Source organism: Chrysemys picta, chromosome 2 (genome assembly GCF_011386835.1).
Source record: "Chrysemys picta bellii isolate R12L10 chromosome 2, ASM1138683v2, whole genome shotgun sequence".
NCBI lineage: Eukaryota > Metazoa > Chordata > Testudines > Emydidae > Chrysemys > Chrysemys picta.
The window spans coordinates 46721060-46742537 of NC_088792.1; the positions used below are offsets into that span (position 1 = coordinate 46721060).

At 43.3% G+C, this 21478-nt stretch overlaps 2 protein-coding genes and 1 long non-coding RNA gene across 13 annotated transcripts in view; 2 read left to right on the plus strand and 1 right to left on the minus strand.

The window, feature by feature from the left end:
* MTERF1 (mitochondrial transcription termination factor 1) overlaps window positions 1-1260 on the minus strand; it is a 60671-nt gene extending 59411 nt beyond the window's left edge. The window contains exon 1 of one of the 3 annotated variants that reach the window (XR_010598252.1): window positions 805-1260. The gene's annotated coding sequence lies outside the window, so the exon portion shown is untranslated. The remainder of the gene's footprint in view (window positions 1-804) is intronic. The other 2 variants (XM_065583056.1, XM_005282389.5) reach the window with 2 other exon arrangements.
* Window positions 1261-7111: 5851 nt separating this feature from the next.
* The window catches only part of AKAP9 (A-kinase anchoring protein 9), a 205618-nt gene continuing 191251 nt past the window's right edge, over window positions 7112-21478 (plus strand). For 6 of the 9 annotated variants that reach the window (XM_005282392.3, XM_042857292.2, XM_042857293.2 and 3 more), the window contains exon 1: window positions 7112-7379. In XM_005282392.3, the coding sequence (XP_005282449.2) occupies window positions 7332-7379 (48 nt within the window). In that variant the 5' untranslated portion in view covers window positions 7112-7331. The remainder of the gene's footprint in view (window positions 7380-21478) is intronic. The other 3 variants (XM_065583058.1, XM_042857300.2, XM_065583059.1) reach the window with 1 other exon arrangement.
* Window positions 7774-17702, plus strand: LOC135981293 (uncharacterized). The gene is made up of 6 exons (XR_010598253.1): window positions 7774-7847; window positions 12616-13393; window positions 13475-13513; window positions 13602-13753; window positions 14466-16343; window positions 17092-17702. It is a non-coding gene; the product is annotated as an uncharacterized LOC135981293 (long non-coding RNA).

A 21478-nucleotide genomic window follows, 5' to 3' on the forward strand; every position in this document is an offset into this window, starting at 1 on the left:
ATGTGGTGTGTATATGTTCTGATGCAATTTGGAACACTATAAAAAGGTCTCAGCAAAATGTATTTAGATGTACAGAGTATTAATATTTAATAATGAATAAAAGTAGACATACAATGGAGAGACCTATACAATGTTTTCATTGTGTATACATCACATGAACTTGGCTAATGTACAAGGCCTACAATTAACATATAAAAATCCACACTTTATTTTAGCTGACTTTCTAAAAGTTGTTTCTTTCCTCAGTGCCCATATTGCTTCTTATGTTGCTTTTTAAATTAATTATAAATAAGAAGTGGATAAACACAAAACAATGATTACATCCACATCAGACCTTGAGCAACCTCTATAATAATTACCTAGGCCCTGATCCTCAAAGATATTTAAGGTCCAAACTTCCATTGATTTCAAGTTAGGGGCCTAAATAGCTTTGTGGACCTGATCCTAACCCCAGTTTGTAACTTATTCCTTTCAACATGATTCTTAAGAAAAGGTTCTGCTCTATCATTTCTTTAAATCCCCAAACACTGCTCCATGTCCCATCCACTCAGCTTCCCCACCTGCACCTTTACCACCAACCATCCACTTATCTATTCTACAATTGCATTTTGTTACTGCTTGCCTTTGAAGGGGACCCCAGAATACTGTGCCGCAATATTGCATAACAGAAACTCTATTTCAGTAAAGATTGGGGGTGTCCAGAGAAGATGTTTACACTATTACCGAAAACACATCGCTGCTGCAACCATGGTGACAGAGCAGCCCACAGCATACTGAGATACTCCAGTACAAAGCAAAACTCACCTCAGCTGCAGAGCAGATAGTAATGGATACCTAGGGATGCTGGAGCAGAACTGTTGTAGCAGACTGTGGCAAGAGCTGAGGTGAGGTATTCATCAAGTTAGCCCTTCATTCTTTCTATCTCTTCTTATCAAAGTGGAGATGAGTAATTACTTTCTTATAGGCACTATGACAGCTAAATACTGGCGGCCCTGTCATGCTCTCATTGAAATGTAATTATAAAATTCTCACTGGTGTCAGTGGAAGCAGAAGCAGGCATTGATCAAATAATGCCTTCTTGTAGCACATTGGACTCACCCCTGTGGTGCCTCCTGATGGTTGTCCTCTGGGAATTAGCTCAATATCCAGCCCAGAGCGCCCTCTGCAGGCCGGTGATCCACTACCGCTTGGCCCCCATGTCCCTCCCGGACCCGGTGCCCTGTTATCTGGCAGTAACCCCTGGCAGTAACCCCTTTCTCTGAGGGCCTCCCCTCCCCGGGAAACCCCCACCCACTAACCCCACCTCGCCTCAGTATAAGGCTACTGCCAGTCATCGTCTAGCCCCCACGCCCTGCAGACTGCAGTATCAGCCTAGTCATCACTGGCAAGGTTGGGTTTGGACTGCTGCCTTTGCCTACTCCTGGGCTGCCCTCTGCAACCCCCAGTACCTATTTGCCTTTTGCTAGGCCACAGCCTGGGGCTTTCCAGGCTGGAGCTCTCCAGCTCCTCTGCCTTTCCCTAACGCTGCTCCACTCAGGTACCCTGTCTCAAGCTCCCTGCAGCCAGGCCTGTCTCCCTCTACAAACAGAGAGAGACTGTTTGGGCTTCTGGCTCACAACCTCTTATAGGGACCAGCTGGGCCTGATTGGGGTGTGGCTGTTACTGCCTTCCCCAATCAGCCCAGGCTTTCCTTCCCAGCCTCAGCCCTCTCCCAGGGCTGGCTTTAACCCTTTCTGGGCCGGAGCAGGTGACCACCCTGCTACACATGGATACAGTAATTCTCAAATGTAGGTACCTCTTTTCTTTTCATATCATTTCACAGAGTTAATTCACAATTCTATTCACAATCTATTCTCCTGTCAGGTAGGTCTGTACAGCAGATCCCAGGGCCACAGCAGAACGGTTGGACTGCAAACATCAGCGGCAGTCTGTCCTCCATGTAATACTGAACAAATACAGCCATTTGCAAGTGAAATCTTACATTTTCAACTCTCTTTAATCCCAAATGGCAGGATCATTATACTGGGTGGCAGGAAAAAGTTCTGATCCCTACTTTGCAGAGAGGAGGTTGTCCTTATAAGGCAGTGGGCTCTAAGACTGTAATGAGGTTCATCTAGCTTTCCACTTCAATATGAATTTACCTTTTGATACAGCCCAATTATAGTTGGATAGCCTCATTACTATTGAGTAGTACTGTATAGTATTAGGCTATCTATTTATCCGAAAACTTTATATCCCCAGGCACAGTAGTACCTGAGCTCCTTGGATTTAGGCTTAAGTGATGTATGCATCTGCTTAGGCCCCTAAAGTTCCAGAACTTCTGCACCCCATTCACGCATCTGATTTGCCAGCATGAGCCCCATCTGGTTCTGGTTACCCAGCTGACTCTGACTTCACCAGGTTGTGGCAGAGGCAAAATTCCCTAAAGACCCTCTCCAGGTCCCTAGCTGGAAAGTGGTGCTTCATTTCTATCTTCTACCTTCCCCATTCCTTAAGGGGGCATTATCAGAGGAACCAGGCAAAGTCTCACAACTAAGTGAATGGGAAAATAAGGGAGGCAAAAGGAGGCAGTTCAGAGAGAGGGTTTAATTGTTCTACAAACGTGGAACGATTTTGACATAAGTGGAGAAGAACCAGAATAGAACCTACGCTGTTGCTTTGGACAGAGCCTCTCAACACCTAGAGACATCCTTGCTATTCAAAGTTAATTCAGTGCAGACAGTAGTTATAAACATTAATTTCCAAATGTAAACAATTATATTGCATGCAGAGTTGAGCCCAAACAAAAACTCCATTCCATCATATTTTGAGGAATTTCAGATCCAGATCTTAATGTTGGCCCATTTATAATTGTATTTATGCTAATGTTTGAAATGAAAACTTACTTGTTTATGGTATGTGAGCTTTATGGAGACTAGAAAATGAACCAAGATGTTTAAATATTTATGGCTTTTGGGCTGGCCCTTAATCAAGTAGCATCTTAGGTGAGCCAGTATTTAACTGACTTTGAAAGAATATTCCAGGCCATTGGCATCCCTAGTTTATTTTCTTTCATTTATTAGCTGCCATAACATATCTTTCCCACAGATTAAAGTTCAGAAAAATTCTATTGAAATTTATAGTCTTTCCATACATCAGCTGCTAGGAAAGGATATTGCAAAGATATTTGTAATTCCCTTCCTTATTGACTAAACTTCAGGACACAATTCAGTGTGTTTATAATGTGAATTTGAATATCTATATAAACATTAGCAGATCACTTTGAACTTTTCTAGAAAATTGAATTCCCCTAGTAATGATGAGAAAACCTTTTCAGGTTTAGTTTAGCAAGGATGTACAATTGGGCTGGAAGATTTGTGGCAAGAGTCCTGGTCAGTAATACCATGCAAATTGCCTTTTTCTTGCCATTTGAGTCGTGCTGGTTCTGGTCTTGATTAGAAAATTAAAGTGAAAAGAAACACAAACTCCAAAACAAAAAATGTATCCCTTTGATTCAAATCCATATACTTTGCAGTTCAAATCCTCTGTTCTCCTCTGGGGGTGTCTGGACCCTAATTGTCACAGTAGAAATTCCTGAGTTCTAATCCTACTTCTTTTACTGACTCCGTATTTTTTTCCTGTACTGAACTATCCCTAAAAATACCCCACTCTTGCTATAGCTTCTCCAGTGGGTGGCAAAAGGCAAGTGCTAATGTAGACTGCTTCCTACCAACATTTTTACCAGTACATCTCTACCTTGATATAATGCTGTCCTCGGGAGCCAAAAAATCTTACTGCGTTATAGGTGAAACTGTGTTATATTGAACTTGCTTTGATCCACTGGAGTGCGCAAGGCCCCCCCCGAGCACTGCTTTACCACTTTATATCCAAATTTGTGTTATATCGGGTGGCATTATATCAAGGTAGCAGTGTATTTTGTTTACTCCTGCTCAGAGCAGGTCTGGATGATATGGTGGTAAAGATGTTGGGCCCATATCCACAAAGAGATGTAGGTGCTACTGGTATCCACAAAACCCCTGTTCAGTTGGTGCCTAAACTCATTAAATGCCTACATTTTTCACTATAAATGTTCCCTCGGTGCCTATATTTCTGCTTCTGGGTATAAGCATTACTGCCTAAGGTAGGGTTCTAGACTATCTCATGCCCAGCACATGCCTCAAACCAGGTGAAGATAGGCAGGGCAACGCCTATCTTGCATGCTGGGTCTGATTTAGTAGGAATGGTCAGAGCACACTTAACTCCACACCAAATGGAGGCAGCATTCCTTATAACCTTTAGATCAGTGGTTACTCCCCCAGGATGTGGGAGACCCAGATTCAATTCCCCATTCTGCCTGATGAGGAGATGGGATTTGAACAGGGGTTTCCCACCTCTCAGGTGAGAGCCCTATCTACTTAGGACACATCCCTCTCCTCAGCATCTGCAGTTGGCTAGTTTAAGCAGGTCCCCTCCCTGCATGTTAGTTTTTGTGGATGCCATTCTCAAGCAGCTATCTCTCTCATGCAAAGTATAGGGAGCCTAGGAACTAACCCAAGGTTTGTGGCTTCTACTTAGGCATCATACGGTATGTCTACACTGCAATAAAACACCTCTGGCTGGCCCATGTCAGCTGACTTAGGCTTATGGGGTTCAGGCTGTGGGGCTATAACATTTCAGTGTAGCTGTTCAGGTATGGGATGGAGCCTGGGCTCCAGGACCCCATGAAGGAGGAAGGTATGAGAACCCAGGGTGTGAATCCCTACACTGCAATGTTCTAGCCCTGCAGCCCAAGCATTGTGAGCCTGAGTCATCTGATTTGGCCCAGCCATGGGTGTTTTATTGCAGTGTAGATATACCCAAGATGCTTAAAAGTTAGGCATTGTAATGCCTAAGATCCTTTGTGAATCTGGGCCCAGATGGCCAATCTACACTAGGACACCCATCACTGCTGGTGCCGGTGGAGCTGCTCCAGTGCTAGACTAATAATGGAAATGTTTTTTAAAAACTGACAATGCAGGCAAGATTTCACTGACTTCCATGGGAACTGGATTGGGGTCAAAGAAGATTTATTGTTCATTGTACTCACCCTTATTGCACAGGTATCAGGAGTGATTGTTTACAGCTTAGTTAAAACATGCAGAACTTAAATATAACATTTAAAAAACACAAACATTTCTTGGCAATGAATGTTATTAAAAAGGGATCAGGATTGAAAATGGAATGCTTTGACAGAGGTTTTAGATATTACCTTTAATCAATATGAGTTTCATGAATGCTGTATTTAAATAGTTCCCTTAGTAGTCGGTATAAACTATTTCATTGATATGCACATCAGTGCACTCTACATCCTCTCTTTGTACTCTTAAGCAATAGAATCTCATTAGATGCTAGTGCATACAATGATGAATTTCCTGAAGTGGTAATTGATAGTCAAAGAGGCAGAGACAATATACAGCTGTTTCTTTAGAAGATATAGTTGTGCAAATCAGTTGCATTATTTGATGTTATTGGATGTTATTAGTGATCTATTGAAGCTAAGAACATTCTTGTAAGGAATATAGAAATCAGACATAGTCTGGGAATATGATTAAATTAAAAATCCTTTCTGTAAGACATTTTCTATGGAAATAGTTTGACGTGTGTATGTGTATGAGAGAGAGATCTTGCCTGGTTGTTTTTTTTTGGTACATGTGATTTTCAATTCTAAAATAAATTACGGAATGGCTTCTCCCTCAAAAATATTCCTTATAACACTGAAATATGATTCTTCAAGTATTTGATAACAAATTACATTAAAATATAGAAAATAGTGTACTTCCTTATGCAGTAAAATATCAGCAATTTTAACATTAAAATATTTGTAAACATCCTGTTTGGTGATAAACAATGTATCCTACTGCCAAATTTGGGAACTGAACATTCTTTTAAAATTATATCTTTTATTTCAAATTCAAAAATGTAAATAAGCTTTAATGAAAACGTGTATGAATACAAACTGATAGGAAATATATTTGTGTTCATATAGAACCATTGCATGTTAATCTGACAAGGCTTGCATTATGTTTAAGAAAATGTATATTTTAAGACACACAAATGCATATGTTTTGTAAGAAATGTTTGTGTTAATGAATATCTAACCCATTTTCCTGCTTCAACAAAAGTAAAACTGAGAGACTGGACAACAGAAAGGAAAAGCATGCCATGTGCATATTCAGAGCCCCAATGTAATACAAATGAATTATTAGCTATCACAGCATACTGCTTAATCTTGAATGACTAGGTACTGATGTGCCCCTGACATTTCACTAATACATGACAATTAAACATCATGATCCTTAACCAAAGAAAAGCTATTAAAACTTCTGATGCATGAAATATACACGTTATGAAATGCAGACATGGGGCATAATCTTACAAAATACTGTGCATCACCCTCCCGTGGTACATAATGCACAAACATCTTGCAGACTTGATTTTTATGATTTCCAGGACAAAAATGCATAGGACATGCAGACAGTTTGCGATGTAATGTGCTCTGATCATTAGATCAACTTCAGGAATAGGTAATAAGGCAAGGAAACATTCCTCTTTTTAAAGAAAACATTTAGAAAAACAATGTTGCACACATGAATATTGTAGCAGTATTCAGTTTGCAAGTGTTTAGCCTTCATAAAAAATTTACTTATTACTTCAAATTTTTAAAATTACAACTATAGACACCCTCCAGTGTCATCCTACTGGGGGAAGGACAGCGTGTCATAGGGTGAGCCACTGGGGAGGGCTAGGTGTCTGTTAGGGGAGTAGGGGTGTATATCGCCCCAGGTAAATATGAGGGTAGGGGGGCAGGGATCTAGGGACTGGCGGGGGGGGGGGGATTTCCAATAAGGCCAGTCTGTGACTGGGGAGGGGGCAGGAGTCTCGGGGGAAGTGGGTGGATCCGCCCGCAGATTGGGGGGGAAGGGGCAGGGGTCTCGGGAGGGTGGATCCCCGCAGATTGGGGGGGAATGGGCAGGTATCTCGGGGGTGGGTGGATCCCCCAGATGGAGGGGGAGGGGGCTCAAAAAGGGGGAGGCGGATCCCCCGATCAGTGCCGGGGGGGTGGGGAGCAGGGTCGTGGCTCCTATTGCCCGGCGGCCTGCGGGTGGGCGGGGCTCTCGGCCAGGTGCGGAGCAGCGGGGCTCGGCGAAGAAGGGGTGGCGGCGGCGGCGCGGACGTCACTTTTCCCGGCCGCGCGTGTTTACGTGGAGCTGAAGATGGCGGCGCCGGTGGATCAGCCACGGAGGCTCCTGTCGCTGTAGCGGGGCCGGCTGGCGGCGGCGGTGGTAACGCTCTGCTCTCTGCGCGCAGGGGCCATGGAGGACGAGGAGAGACAGAAGAAACTGGAGGCCGGGAAAGCCAAGGTAGGAGGAGAGGCTGGCGTAGGGGAGAGGAGCACGGTGGGGAGAGCGGTGGGGAGGGGGGAGGCCGAGGGGACGGGCTGGGGGAAGCTGGCGGGGAGGCCGAGGGGAGCTGTGGGGGAGAGGATGGGGGAAGCTGGGGGAGGGGTTAGGGGAGAGGATGGGGGAAGCTATGGAGGGGAACCAAATCCTCTGTTGAGTAGTCTGGGATGAGCACACCCCAAGGTGTAGGTATAACTCTGCTTTTCACCAGTATCCAGTGTGTTGTGTCCCTGATAATGGGGTGTGCAATCATCATGGGGTATTTGTAGGAGTGGAGCTGGGATAGTCTCCTTTATAGCAGTAGCCTCCAGAGCAGGTTTTCTTTCTCTCTATCTGTATGATTGGCTTGTGACAGCTGTTGGTGGACCGCCATGACGTGCAAGTGCCACAGGTGCCAGTAGTTACACATTGGAAGTTAATGGTATTTCTGTGAGTGAAACTCTTTGTGTGCTGGTGTCTTTTGTGAATGTATATAGCTTTAATGGTCAGGGAAAAATACTTTAAAGTTGCTTCAGTTTAGCAAAAGGAGACTTGGTGGTGAGGAAAATGCAGTTTGCAACATACTGTTAGCCTGATGCACAACTTGCTCTTTGCATTTTTAAAAAGTAATAACCATTTTTTCATTTTGAAGGACATCTTGTCTTCAGTGAGCTAATAATACTATAAAGTAACCTTACAATGCAGTGTGTTTGATGCCTTAGTTCCCAAACTATTCCCATAATCAGCTGTTTATTGATAACTTAAATGTATTTAAACAAATCACCTTCAGAATCAGAGGGGTAGCCGTGTTAGTCTGAATCTGTAAAAAGCAACAGAGGGTCCTGTGGCACCTTTGAGACTAACAGAAGTACTGGGAGCATAAGCTTTCGTGGGTAAGAACCTCACTTCTTCAGATGCGTCTGAAGAAGTGAGAGCTTATGCTCCCAGTACTTCTGTTAGTCTCAAAGGTGCCACAGGACCCTCTGTCACCTTCAGAATATATCTGTAAAAGAGTACATTGGCTCAACTATAATGACCTTGTTCCTAGAGTAAGGGAAGCTCACAAATGATCAGTGAGAGAAGACTCAAGGGTTATCCAACCCTTATAATAAAACATGATAAAGCAAAATTTAGGTTTAGTAAGCCATGGCAGTTGGTCTCAATTTGTCCATCTAATTGGTCAATTTACCACCAAATATTAGAATTCATAGAACATAAATTGTCAGTTCATATTGGAAAAGATAATTTAGCAAGATCACATTGTGTGTGCAGTGGGAGAACAAAGTAAATCTGTAACTACACAATAATGTCCATCTCTGGCTTGCTTGCAGAGTCTCTTCACTGAAATTGGGGTTGGAAATTCAATTGTGCAAAGCTGAATAGGCTAAGATATGTTATCCAGAAAAGTGTTCAGTGCCTCTATTTGGTTGTTGTGACTTGTATCATGTAAATATCATTTCTATTGGAGTAGCGACCAAAAGCCTCCGGCAGGAACAGTGTTCCATTATGCTAGGTACTGCCCTGAAGAATTTACAGTCTAAAAGGAAATTAATGAAGGGATAGGGCAAGACATCAGGATGATGGCAAGTTGAATATAAATATATATATAATCCAGTTATGTGGAGGGTTGGCAGAGAAGACCGCTTGAGGTTGGGGAGAGTAAGGGATTTTTGGAGCAAGAGTGGGGTTTGAGTGTAGGGACAGGTAACTGGGGGGCGGGGAGTGGAATGGATAGATGAGGGTGAGAAGCATAATGGGCAGGAGAGAGCCTGGGCAGCTGAGAGATTCACTGGATCTTCACCCAATTGCAATACACCTGGGTGGGGGGGGGAGGGAATCTAGAATCCAAGTATCAAATTGAATGGATGATATTGTCAGGAGGCTCTGAAGCCCCTTAGGTCTACAAGTCCATTAGGATTCTACCCAGTTTTAATCCTGAAGATCTTTATCAAGCAGGAGAAATCCTGTACAACTAGATATTTCCCATAGATTTCCTTGCTAGCTTAGCAATGTAATAGCATATTTTTCCAAATCTTAACATTGTGAAAATGGTTAACCTAAATGTGTAACTGGAAAAGTATCGGTGAGTAGTATTAAACTATAAGAATGCCATATCTTGGAATAAATGCTCCCCAATACAGAGTGTATGTAAATGTTATAGCCACCTTTCCATTGCTGAGGTATCAAAACAGTTTTATGGCTTTGTGCTAGTTCTGCAGTGGGCATTGTATGCCAGCATTACATGATAAGCAAACAAAGATGTTTTGGTACGGCATGGCAGTGTACACTGTAAATTGATGTATTAAACTGTACTTTTTGAAACATGGGGAAAAAAATTTCAATTTAAAAATGAATAAAATTTATAATTCTACTTAAACTTCTCAAGTAGTCATTTTAAACAACAGTAAGTAAAGAACAAGCACTGGCAAGTTATACTAATATTAGCTGCTAAACATGGATATCTTGTACAATTCCATACTATACGTATATCTAAAAATTGTATTTAAGAATCCCAGCTCACAATGTGGACATTAAGCACTTTTTTTATACTATCATATGTAGAAATGAAGTATATTACGGGGTGGGGAACAACTAAGGACACTGCCAAATGTGTACCTTTCTTTTTGTAGCTTCAATTTTTTTATTTAAAAATTGATGCTGTGCACACAGGAAAGAATTTGCTCTTGTGATGATAATTCAGTGAACATTTATTCTATATTATTCATGCTGAACACTTTTGTAAGTACGTTTTCAGAGGTGTTAAAATACCTTTCCACTTTAACCTCTTTGCTTGTATCTGACAAGATTCCTGCTCCCCTTCCTTCTATCCTTAGAAGAATTACCAGTGATACATAGCCTGCTGTATACCAGGAATTTAGAGGGAAGCATGTTATGCACTTCAAATCCTAGGGTTTACAGGCTCTTGTTCTTGGTTGGTTCCCAGTGGACACTTGCACGCATCTGGTAAATAAAGGCAGATTCTTTATTAGGATTGGCAGAAAAGAAGGGATGCAAAGACTCTACACTGAAACCTAAGTGGTTTGGTACAGAAGAAAGGTACAGAAAATTTCCAGGCTATTTCCCTAAGGGGCAATCATATAGGAAGTTACAAGGCTAGTATCGGAGTCCTTATGTCTAGTTCCAAAGGTTCTTCAAAGTTACCTTCTTTGGGAGGGAAATCTTCTTAGCCTTTGGTTGCATGGGCTGCTGTTGGCTCGAACATTGATGCTTGTGGCATCTCCTAGTGCAGTGGTTCTCAAAGTCATTTAATCATGTCCCCTTCTTTGTGTCGATAGTAGTTTACACTCCCAGCTTCCCAGCCAGCAGCTCATGCTCTCCGGTCACCTGTTTCTGAAGGCAGAACAGAGGATGCTGACCGGGTGCTGTCCTCTAAAGGCAGCGCAGTTGCCAGCAGCAGCACAGAAGTACGGGTGGCATGGTATTGTATTGCCACCCTTACTTCTCTGCTGCTGGTGGCAGCGGTGCTGCCTTCAGAGATTGGTGGCTGGAGAGCAGCAGCTATGCCAGGCACCCAGCTCTGAATGTGTGCGGTAAATTCCTCCCCCTCCCCCAAAGCTTATCATGCCCCCCAGAATACATTCTGCACCCCTCATCAGGGCGCACCCTGTTTAAGAACCTCTGTTCTGGTGTTTGCATTAGAGAAGCCCCTCATGTTGCCTCCTTGCTGAATTTGCGAGCTGTAGCTTCTGCTTCTCAAGGCAACAGTCTACAAGGCCTTCTGGCATCTCTAGGTGGTTCTTCTCACATCATATTCTCTGCACTTCTGCAGTTGGCCCAGATCCCAGGAACACTGGACAAACTGCTCTTTCCCGTGTGCCAGGTCTGCCAGTTGCAATATTTACTCCTCAGTGGCTGCCTGCATCTGCTGCCTCTTTGAGTTCTCCCTTTTTCAAATGTGCTCTTTCCCCAGCTCTAGATGAGATTCTGCTGCTGGGTTCCTCTCTCCAAGTTCTATCTTTGGCCAGCTTTAAAGCAGCTGCATATTTATCCGGCTGCTCTCATATGCTTCCTGACTCTCCCCACCCCTTTATTCTTTATCCGCATGTCCCAAGGATTCTACTTCATTGTCTTGATCACTCTGGATCACACAGTATCATCTATTTAGCTAGATGTCTATTAGTCCTTGCCCCTACTATGGTGAGTTGTTTCCAATCCTTTCCATCAAGGTGATGGGATGCTAATAATTAACTGGGTGGGGAGAAGTGTTTCAGACAGTTTTTGTTGTAACTTTCCAGTGTTTTGTTTTGAAATACATGTCAAGGACATCCAGAGTTTTGGATGGGTGCCTTTTGTGTAGTTTTTAACATCTAATTCAAAATAAATGCACCCTTTTATGCTATGAATTCATAACCATCAAGACCTACTATAATATTATTGTCAGAGTAACACTAATATTTTATTTAAAAAAAAAAACCCCAACAACCCCCTAATACTCTACAAAGAAATGTAATCTTTGCAATCACTCAACATCTGAACTAGTGGTTTACAATGTCAGGAAACCTCTCAATGGAATTATATCTTTCTACATGCAAGAGTAAGGACATGGAACATGAGTGTGGTAATGACTGAAGAGGGAACTAAAGACTGATGGACAGGGAAGCCCAGCAGCCCCCTTCTGATGTGGGGTGGACTGTGCTTTTTTCTTATGGCATTCCCCTTGATTCTCTTCTCTGACTATTTTAGATCTGTCCTTTCCTTGACTTCACTCCAGGAGGGTTAGTGTAACTTACACCTTCTCCTAGTCCTCTCTGGATGAAAGCTAAAATGGTAGTCTTCCTGTAAGTGCTTACTTAAAGACTTGGTATCTTACACCCCTTAAAACATCACAGCTGAATTGCACACGCTGTTATGTATTTAAATTTTTGTAAATTAAGTGGTGAGGTGTGTGTAAGAGGATTTTTAGTTGCTTTTCTTGATACTTATGGCTCTCTTCAGACCTGAAGGGTGCAAAGTGAATGTAATTCTATAGCAACCTTCCTGCTATATATTTGCTCATCAGCCTTTATCATTGTAGGTGAATGAAATTGTTTAAATGCTCTAAAGACATAACTCCTTTAATTGAAAAATGTATAAAGTTTCACAGATACTTCTGTCAGTATGAAGTTTTATAACACTGTTCATCTTACAGTAATGAAACTTTGGACATAAACTACCTCCCAGTGTGTTTGATCATGCTCTTGTCTTCTGTTATATTTAGGAGGAGGGATGAAGGGCAGTGGCAGCATGCTGTCTAGCTTGTTAAGTCATATTTATACTGAATTTTGCTTAGAAAATCTTTATTCCAGCTTTGGCATTGTTAATTCTGGATTCTCGGGGCTTTTAGGTATTGTCTATATCTTCTTTTTGTATCAAGAATGCCCTCTATGTTATTCATTGTCATGGTTGTCAGTGTCTTCTGTATGTTCACAGTGCATACTTGGTCCCTTGCTTGAAAGCATGTTGTCCACGGAGATATACTCCCTAAACTGCCTGAAGATATTGTGGAAAGAAGCTGCTTGGTTTATTTAGTACATGTTTAAACACAGAACAAGGAACTTGCTCTGATTATTACCTGGTATAAATCAAAGACATGCAAGTGGCAAAGGTTACAATGTTAGGTCCATTGTTGTGGAGAGCTAATGATACTTAAAATGGCTAAGTAGTCTATAGGTCTATCCGATGATGCCTTCAGAAATTCAGCTGTACCAGAAAATATCTTCAACAGTTTGGTTTGTGAATATTTGTTTGTGCCTATTTCTAGTGGCTGAGCATGAAGGTGGAATGTATCCAGACGGATGTTGCCTGGTATCCCGAGACTTATGTAGTTTTGTTTCCCTACAAATTACTGATGCACAAGATAAATTTTACTTCTGTCATCTGATCTTATTGTGTTGAGAAATTATGATTTCTTAGAATGACGTTACAGGTTGTTCCAGTTTTTTTTAAATCATTGACTTGACAGAAGCATGAAAGGATTTCATTCCACAATTCATCAGGTCAGTGTTTAAATCTAACATAAAGAATTTAGTTTGAAATTGTTTAACTAGTAAATCCTTTAAATATTATTTTCTCTTTAGGGTAACTGCTGAAACTTCTTGCAATTTATTAAGGATGTGGTGAGTAGCATCCTCTCTCTTTCTTAAAACTAAATTTTGTGTGTCATTTAAAAGCTGACCTTACTGACGTATGTTGTTTTGCTTTCAGGTGCAGATTGCTCATTTTGTTTCCAACTGCTTTCAGTAACTTGAACAAAAACATTTATGAAGCAGAATTATAAAAACATTTTCTTGCCAGTGTGCATCTTGAGTCAGTTTTTTAACACAAGAAATTTTATGTAACAAAAGGCATTGCTTGTGGTAAGCATTATGTTACTGCTCTCACACTTTATGCTTTTTAAAAAAAACCCTCCTAGCTAGGGTGAGAAGTTTACTGTGGGTTACCACTACATCTGGGGTGTGTGTGTGTGTGTGTGTGTGTGTGTGTGAGAGAGAGAGAGAAACTGGAGGGGAGACTTCTGATAATGCACTGGAGTATGGTGGAGAAGGGAGTGGATGAGCATAGGTTCAACAGGACTGAGAAAAGCAAACTGCTCAGTAAATTAGGTGACTGGGGCCCAGAGGGGAAGCTGTGAGGAAGCAATGGAGGAAGAGAATGGGGTTGGAGACAGTTCTCTTGAAGGGACTTGTTCCTGCTTCCTTTCTTTTCAATGTCCAGATAGCTCCTGGGCTCCCTTTTCTTGTGCTGCGAAATTGTTTCCTTTCCCTGGTCCATCAGAACTCCTGTTCTTTGTTCATCCTCTTCTTCCTCAAATGGCTCCTGCCAGTACTTTCTCTCTTGTTCATCCCCAATCTAAATAGGTGGGAAGGCATGTAGAATTGAGTTCTGGGTTGTGTATGTGTGTTTTTATGAATGTGTGGAGGTGGTAATTTACTTTGAATGGGGGTGTGTGAGAACAGACTTTGCCTAGGGAAGGAGATTGCAAATGTGTGAGTATCGACTGTTCCTTTGTGGGGATAACATCTTTTTTTTTTTAATAGAAGAGGGGGGGAGAGAGGGGATACAGCATAGCTGAGGGTGGAGAGAAACAAAGGAGGGAGAGGAACAACAAAATGAAACATGCAGCAAAACTTATTTTCTTCAGAAAAAGAACAAAATGAATGTCTGATTTTAGCATTAAAATTAACTATATGTGTACATGTTTGAGACAAGACATGCAAATATGGTAATTGCTGCCAGGATGAAGTGCCAGCTTGACTGAGCGATAAGGAGAAGTGATCCATGAGATCTTTGCCTCAACATCCATGCTACTAAAAATTGAATAAATAAAAAACCCTGGAACTTCTATGCTAAGCCATTATACATTGTTATTTATTTTATTTTTTATTATTAAAGCTTCACTGTTTCCTCCTTGATACAGAATTGTTTCCACATAATGGTCTTCAAGTCTCTCCTTCCAAAATGAAAGTCTAACTTTCTTTATTTGATACTTCAGGATGTGCTCCTTCAAGTGGCTTTCAGACATGATTTGGTGTCCAAGAGAAATTGCAATTCTTTTGAAGTCCTGGATTGCCACACTTCTCACTGGAATCCTTCTTCCCTCTCATAGTTGAACTATTTTTTCTCTTCTTAGTGATTTGCTTTTTACTGCTGGGTTTCAGAAGTCTCAGTGTTGCTTCATTATTTGTGGCTTGGCTGTTTCTGGTGTTACTGTACCTGCTGCCTTCAGTTTTCTCTACGTTAACTTGTGACTCCTTACTTCCTTGGGTTTAGTGTTGCTGCAAGGCAGAAAGTTTCCTCTAATCTTGGAGGATGCAGCTATATACTATCTACCATGGCAGTCTGCTAGAAGTTGTTGTTGTTAAAGGGATATAGGCTGTTTTGTAAGCCTCGTCAAAGACAGGCACTTCCAGATTTTATGCAGGTCATTTGAATAACTGTTTATAGATGGTGCCAGTCATTTCAAATGTTAAATAACAATTTTTAATTTTTATCTTACAAGCTATAAGATAAAAACAATAGAGGTAAAATTGTATGTGAAACTTCCTTAGATGACTAAGCCCTGGCCTACACTACAAGTTTAGGTTGAATTTAGCAGCCTTAGATGGATTTAACCCTGCACCCATTCACACGACAAAGCCATTTTTGTCAATTTAAAGGGCTCTTAAACGATTTCTGTACTCCTCCCCAGTGAGAGGATTAGTGCTGAAATCGACCCTGCTGGGTCAAATTTGGGGTAGTGTGGACGCAATTCGACGGTATTGGCCTCCAGGAGCTATCCCAGAGTGCTCCATTGTGACCGCTCTGGACAGCACTCTCAACTCAGATGCACTGGCCAGGAAAAGCACCGCGAACTTTTGAATTTCATTTCCTGTTTGGCCAGTGTCGCGAGCCGATAAGCATCGGCGAACGTGCAGAGCTCATCAGCACAGGTGTTGGAGTCCCAGAATTGGAAAAGAGCTCCAGCATGGACCGAACGGGAGGTACTGGATCTGATCGCTGTATGGGGAGATGAATCTGTGCTATCAGAACTCGTTCCAAAAGACGAATGCCAGAATATTTGAAAAAAATCTCCAAGGGCATGAAGGACAGAGGCTATAACAGGGACCCGCAGCAGTGCCATGTGAAACTTAAGGAGCTCAGGCAAGCCTACCAGAGAAGCAAACAGCCCCTCCGGGTCAGAGCCCCAGACATGCCGTTTCTATGATGAGCTGCATGCCATTCTAGGGGGTGCCCCTACAACTACTCCATCCCTGTGCGTGGACTCTGTCAGTGGATTCTCACGCAACAGGGATGCAGATTTTGGGGACGAGGAAGATAGTGCACAGCAAGCAAGCAGAGAAACCGCTTTCTCCGACAGCCAGGAACTGTTTTTCATCCTGGATCTAGTACCCTCCCAACCCACCCAAGGTGGGCTCCCAGACCTTGAAGGCGGAGAAGGGACCTCTGGTGAGTGTACCTTTTGTAAATATAATACATGGTTTAAAAGCAAGCGTGTTTAATGATTAATTTGCCTTGAAGACTTGGGATGCAGTTGTGGCCAATACAGCTACTGGAAAAGTCTGTTAACATGTATGGAGATGGAGCAGAAATCCTCCAGGGACATCTCAGTGAAGCTCTCCTGGATGTACTCCCAGGGTCACCTGGTTAAAATAGGGGACATTCAGAGGTGGCTGTTCCTGCTGGGTTGTTTGCCTGTGGCTTAACAGAAATCATCCCCACTGTTAGCCACGTGGTGGGGGGAGGGGTGAAGCAATCATCCCAGAGAATTGGGTATGGGTGGGGGGGTTTAGTTGGGTTTGTGCTGCACGTTAACCCGAAAACTGCAGCCCCTCCTTTTAAATGGCCAACCCAATGGGTGCTTGGTATGGGAAATGAGGGCGCTGCTGTTTGAAACCAGCCCCACATGTTATGAAGGTTAAAGAATCCAAAAGACTGTGGCTTACCATGTCTGCCTGCAAGCCGAATTCTGTTGCCTGCTGGTCCTGCGTGTGTGATCTCTCACACCAAACCGACAGGCCCTCAATATAACAGGCAAAATGTGACCTTGTAAAGAACATTACATAGCACATGTGCTTTAACAGCTTGGTTCACCATGAAAGAGTCTACCCATTGTTCTCTAAAATGTGTCTTTTTAAATACTATTCCCCCCTCCCCCCCAAATGTTTCAATGGTCCCTATATCATCTCTGTCCCAGAGGCTAGCGAAGATTAGAAGGCGAAAAAAACACACTTGTGGCGAAATGTTCTCTGAGCTCATGCAGTCCTCCCACACTGAAAGAGCTGAGCAGAATGCCTGGAGGCAGACGCTGTCAGAGTGCAGGAAAGCACAAAATTTACGTGAGGACAGGTGGTGGGAGCAAGAGGAGAGATGGTGGGATCAAGATGATCGGTGGCATCAGCGTGATAAGAGGAGGCACGAAGCAATGCTTAGGCTACTGGAGGATCAAACTGATATTTGCCGGCGTACTGTTGAGGTGCAGGAAAGGCAGCAGGAGCACAGACCGCTGCTGCAGCCCCTCTGTAACCAACTGCCCTCCTTCTCAAGTTCCATAGCCTCCTCACCCACACGCCCAAGAACGCGCTGGGGGAGCCTCCAGCCACCCAACCATTCCACCCCAGAGGACTGCCCAAGCAACAGAAAGCTGGCATTCAAGAAGTTTTGAAGTGCAGTGTGGCCTTGTCTTTCCCTCCTCCTCTCCTCCGCCACCCACACGGTGCTTTCCTCCTCCCCCACCCCTCCTGGGCTACCTTGGCAGTTATCGCCCCATTTGTGTGACAAATGAATAAAGAATGCATGAATTTGAAACAATAATGACTTTATTGTCTCTGCAAGCGGAGATCAAAGGCGGGAGGGGAGGGCGGCTGGCTTACAGGGAAGTAGAGTGAACCAAGCGGCTGGGTTTTCATCAAGGAGAAACAAACAGAACTTTCACACCGTAGCCTGGCCAGTGATAAAACTGGTTTTCAAAGCTTCTCTGATGCGCAGCGTGCTCTGCTGTGCTCTTCTAACCACCCTGGTGTGTGGCTGCGGATAATCAGCAGCCAGGCAATCTGCCTCAACCTCCCACCCCACCATAAACGCCTCCCCCTTACTCTCACAGATATTGTGGAGCACACAGCAAACAGTAATAATGATGGGAATATTGGTTTCGCTGAGGTCTAACCAAGTCAGTAAACTGCGCCAGCGCACTTTTAAATGTCCAAATGCACATTTTACCACCATTCTGCACTTGCTCAGCCTATAGTTGAACAGCTCCTGACTACTGTCCAGGATGCCTGTGTACAGCTTCATGAGCCATGGCATTAAGGTGTAGGCTGCATCCCCAAGGATAACTATAGGCATTTCAACATCCCCCAACGGTTATTTTCTGGTCTGGAAAGTAAGTCCCTTGCTGCAGCTGTTCAGACAGACCAGAGTTCCTAAAGATGCGAGCATCAGGTACCTTTCTCGGCCATCCCCCATAGATGTTGGTGAAATATCCCTTGTGATCTACCAGTGCTTGCAGCACATTGAAAAGTACCCCTTGCTGTTTATGTACTGGCTACCTTGGTGCTCCGGTCCCAAGATAGGGATATGCATTCCGTCTATCGCCCCATCACAGTTAGGGAATCCCATTCCTGAAAAGCCATCCACTATAGCCTGCACGTTTCCCAGAGTCACTACCCTTGATAGCAGCAGCTCAGTGATCGCATTGGCTACTTGGATCACAGCAGCCCCCACAGTAGATTTGCCCACTCCAAATTGATTCCCGACTGACCAGTAGCTGTCTGGTGTTGCAAGCTTCCAGAGGGCTATTGCCACTTGCTTGTGAACCATGAGGGCTGCTCTCATCTTGGTATTCTTGCGCTTCAGGGTGGGGGAAAGCAAGACACAAAGTTTCATGAAAGTGCCCTTATGCATGTGAAAGTTTCGCAGCCATGGGGAATCATCCCAGACCTGCAACACTATGCGGTCCCACCAGTCTGTGCTTGTTTCCCGGGCCCAGAATTGGCGTTCCACGGCATGAACTTGCCCCATTAGCACCATGATGTCCAAATTGCCGGGGCCCGTGCTGTGAGAGAACTGTGTCCATGTCCTCATCACTCATCACCGCACTGCCGTCACCTCCTCCCCTACTTTTGAAGTTTCTGGTGCTGCGTATGCTGCAGGATAATGCGCGTGGTGTTTACAGTGCTCGTAACTGCCACGGTGATCTGAGCAGGCTCCATGCTTGCTGTGGTATGTCGTCTGCGGGGAAAAAAGGCGCGAAACCATTGTCTGCCATTGCTCTCACGGAGGAAGGGGCGACTCACAACATGGCTTACAGGGAATTAAAACAAAGGGGGTGGGTTTGCATCCAGGAGAAACACACACAACTGTCACACCGAAGCCTGGCCAGTCATGAAACTGGTTTTCAAAGCCTCTGTGATGGGCAGCGCGCCTTGTTGTGCTCTTCTAATCTAATCGCAAACAGCGTAGTTAGTAAACAGCGCCAGTGAGCTTTTAAATGTCCAAAGGCACATTCTACCACCATTCTGCACTTGTTCAGCCTATAGTTGAACTGCTCCTTACTACTGTCCAGGCTTCATGTGCCATGGGAGCAAGGGGTAGGCTGGGGTAGGTGCGACCCTGCGGTGCTGCTGGCTGGGAGAGCAGCCTGAGGCAGAAGCCTCCAGCTGGAATGATATTCCAGGCAGGACTGAATCTCCATTAGACTAAACTTAAAGAAGAGAATGACCTGGAGTCATACCCATTTTTGTCTAGGCACCCCTGACCGACCTAACCAAGGTCGGCCAGGAGCACCCATGTCTGCCCAGGTGCCCCTGACCGACCTCACCGAGGTCAGTCAGGAGCACCCACGAGATGACGATGGTTAACAGTCGTATTGTACTGTCTGCTACCAGCAAGACAAGGAGATGCTGCTGTGTAGCACTGCAGTACTGCGTCTGCCAGCAGCACCCAGGAGACGTACGGTGACAGTGAGCTGAGCAGGCTCCATGTTTGCCATGGTATGTCGTCTGCACAGGTAACCCAGGAAAAAAGGCGAGAAACGATTGTTTGCCGTTGCTTTCACAGGGGGCCTGACGACATGTACCCGGGACAATGTTTTTGCCCCATCAGGTATTGGGAGCTCAACCCAGAATTCCAGTGGGCGGCGGAGACTGCGGGAACTGTGGGATAGCTACCCACAGTGCAACGCTCCTAAAGTCGATGCTAGCCTCGGTACTGTGGATGCACTCCGCTGACTTAATGCGCTTAGTGGGTACACACAATCGACTGTATCAAATCGATTTCTAAAAAATCAACTTCTATAAAATCGACCTCATTTCGTAGTGTAGACATACCCTAAGACTATCACCTAGGAGATGACATTAATTTTGTTACATTCTCATAAAAATTACAAACCGTGTACAGTAGTGTGCTCCTCCCAATTGGGAACATTTGTTTTATGAATAAGGGGAAAACATTAAAGGTGTTCTCCCAAGATTCCCAAAAAGGGCAGAAATAAGCCAACAAATTGTCCTAAGAAGCACTCCAAAAGTAATAGAAACATAGACATTTAAAAATGCAACTTTTATCTCTTTGCTATTTCTTCAAACCATAAAGGAGAGATTTACAGGGAAGGCTATAGATGGAAAATTACTTTGGAGAGATCCAGGTGCCATGAGTTTTGACAAATCAAGTGAAGAGGCACTTGTTATAACTGCCTTTCCTTCTTTCTCCAGTCTGTTCTCAAACTACCTGTTTTTTTTAGTGATCTCCTTGTGATGACGGGACTGTAGCGACCATCTATATTTAAGATATCATAGCTTTCCATTGTAGATATTTTTATATTGTCACATAATTTCCAATTTACCTGTATAGGTAGAAATATTTTGAACTTTCAAATTAGTGTGAATAAATATAAATTCTATACAAAAATTCTCACTTAATAAAGGAAGAATTGTACAGTGTTTTCAATAAAGTGCAACCAGTACTTTAGGGAAAGTAGTGCTTGACCTTTGACAGTTTGAGGATAGGTCACATGAGAAATACAAAATATAGTTTTTTTTACAGGCAACATTATCTATCAAAACATTACTCTTAAATGCCCGTACAGAGATCTATTGCTGCAGAACAGTACCTGAGATCCTATAGTAATTAATATTTGGAAAAATTGGAATTTGAGAAATAATGTAAACCTGTAAGGAAAATAAGAGGACAGTGGAAAAGAGAAAATCAGAAAAAGGCTATTGAAATGGTTCCAACATTAGTTATCAGTATCCTTTCAACTCCAAATTGTGTTACTAATATATAATTGTTAGAAACCTTCAACTAATGAAGGGAGCAACTATCATAAATTCCTTTCCCATCTCCGTTTACTGCTTGATCATCTGCTGTTATTTGATCGTTAATGGACATCCAGAGGTCACAGTCTACTTTCACTGATCCGTCTTAATATTCATCAAGGAATTCTTATAACTGGGATTGGCTAATGGGTCACTTTGTTATTGCAGAGATATGCTGAGAAAGGAACAACTTTAAAATAAATACTATCATTTGAGCACATTTGATGGTTTACTACATACAAAGCCAAAGCGCATAAGCAAGCAGCAGCTCTC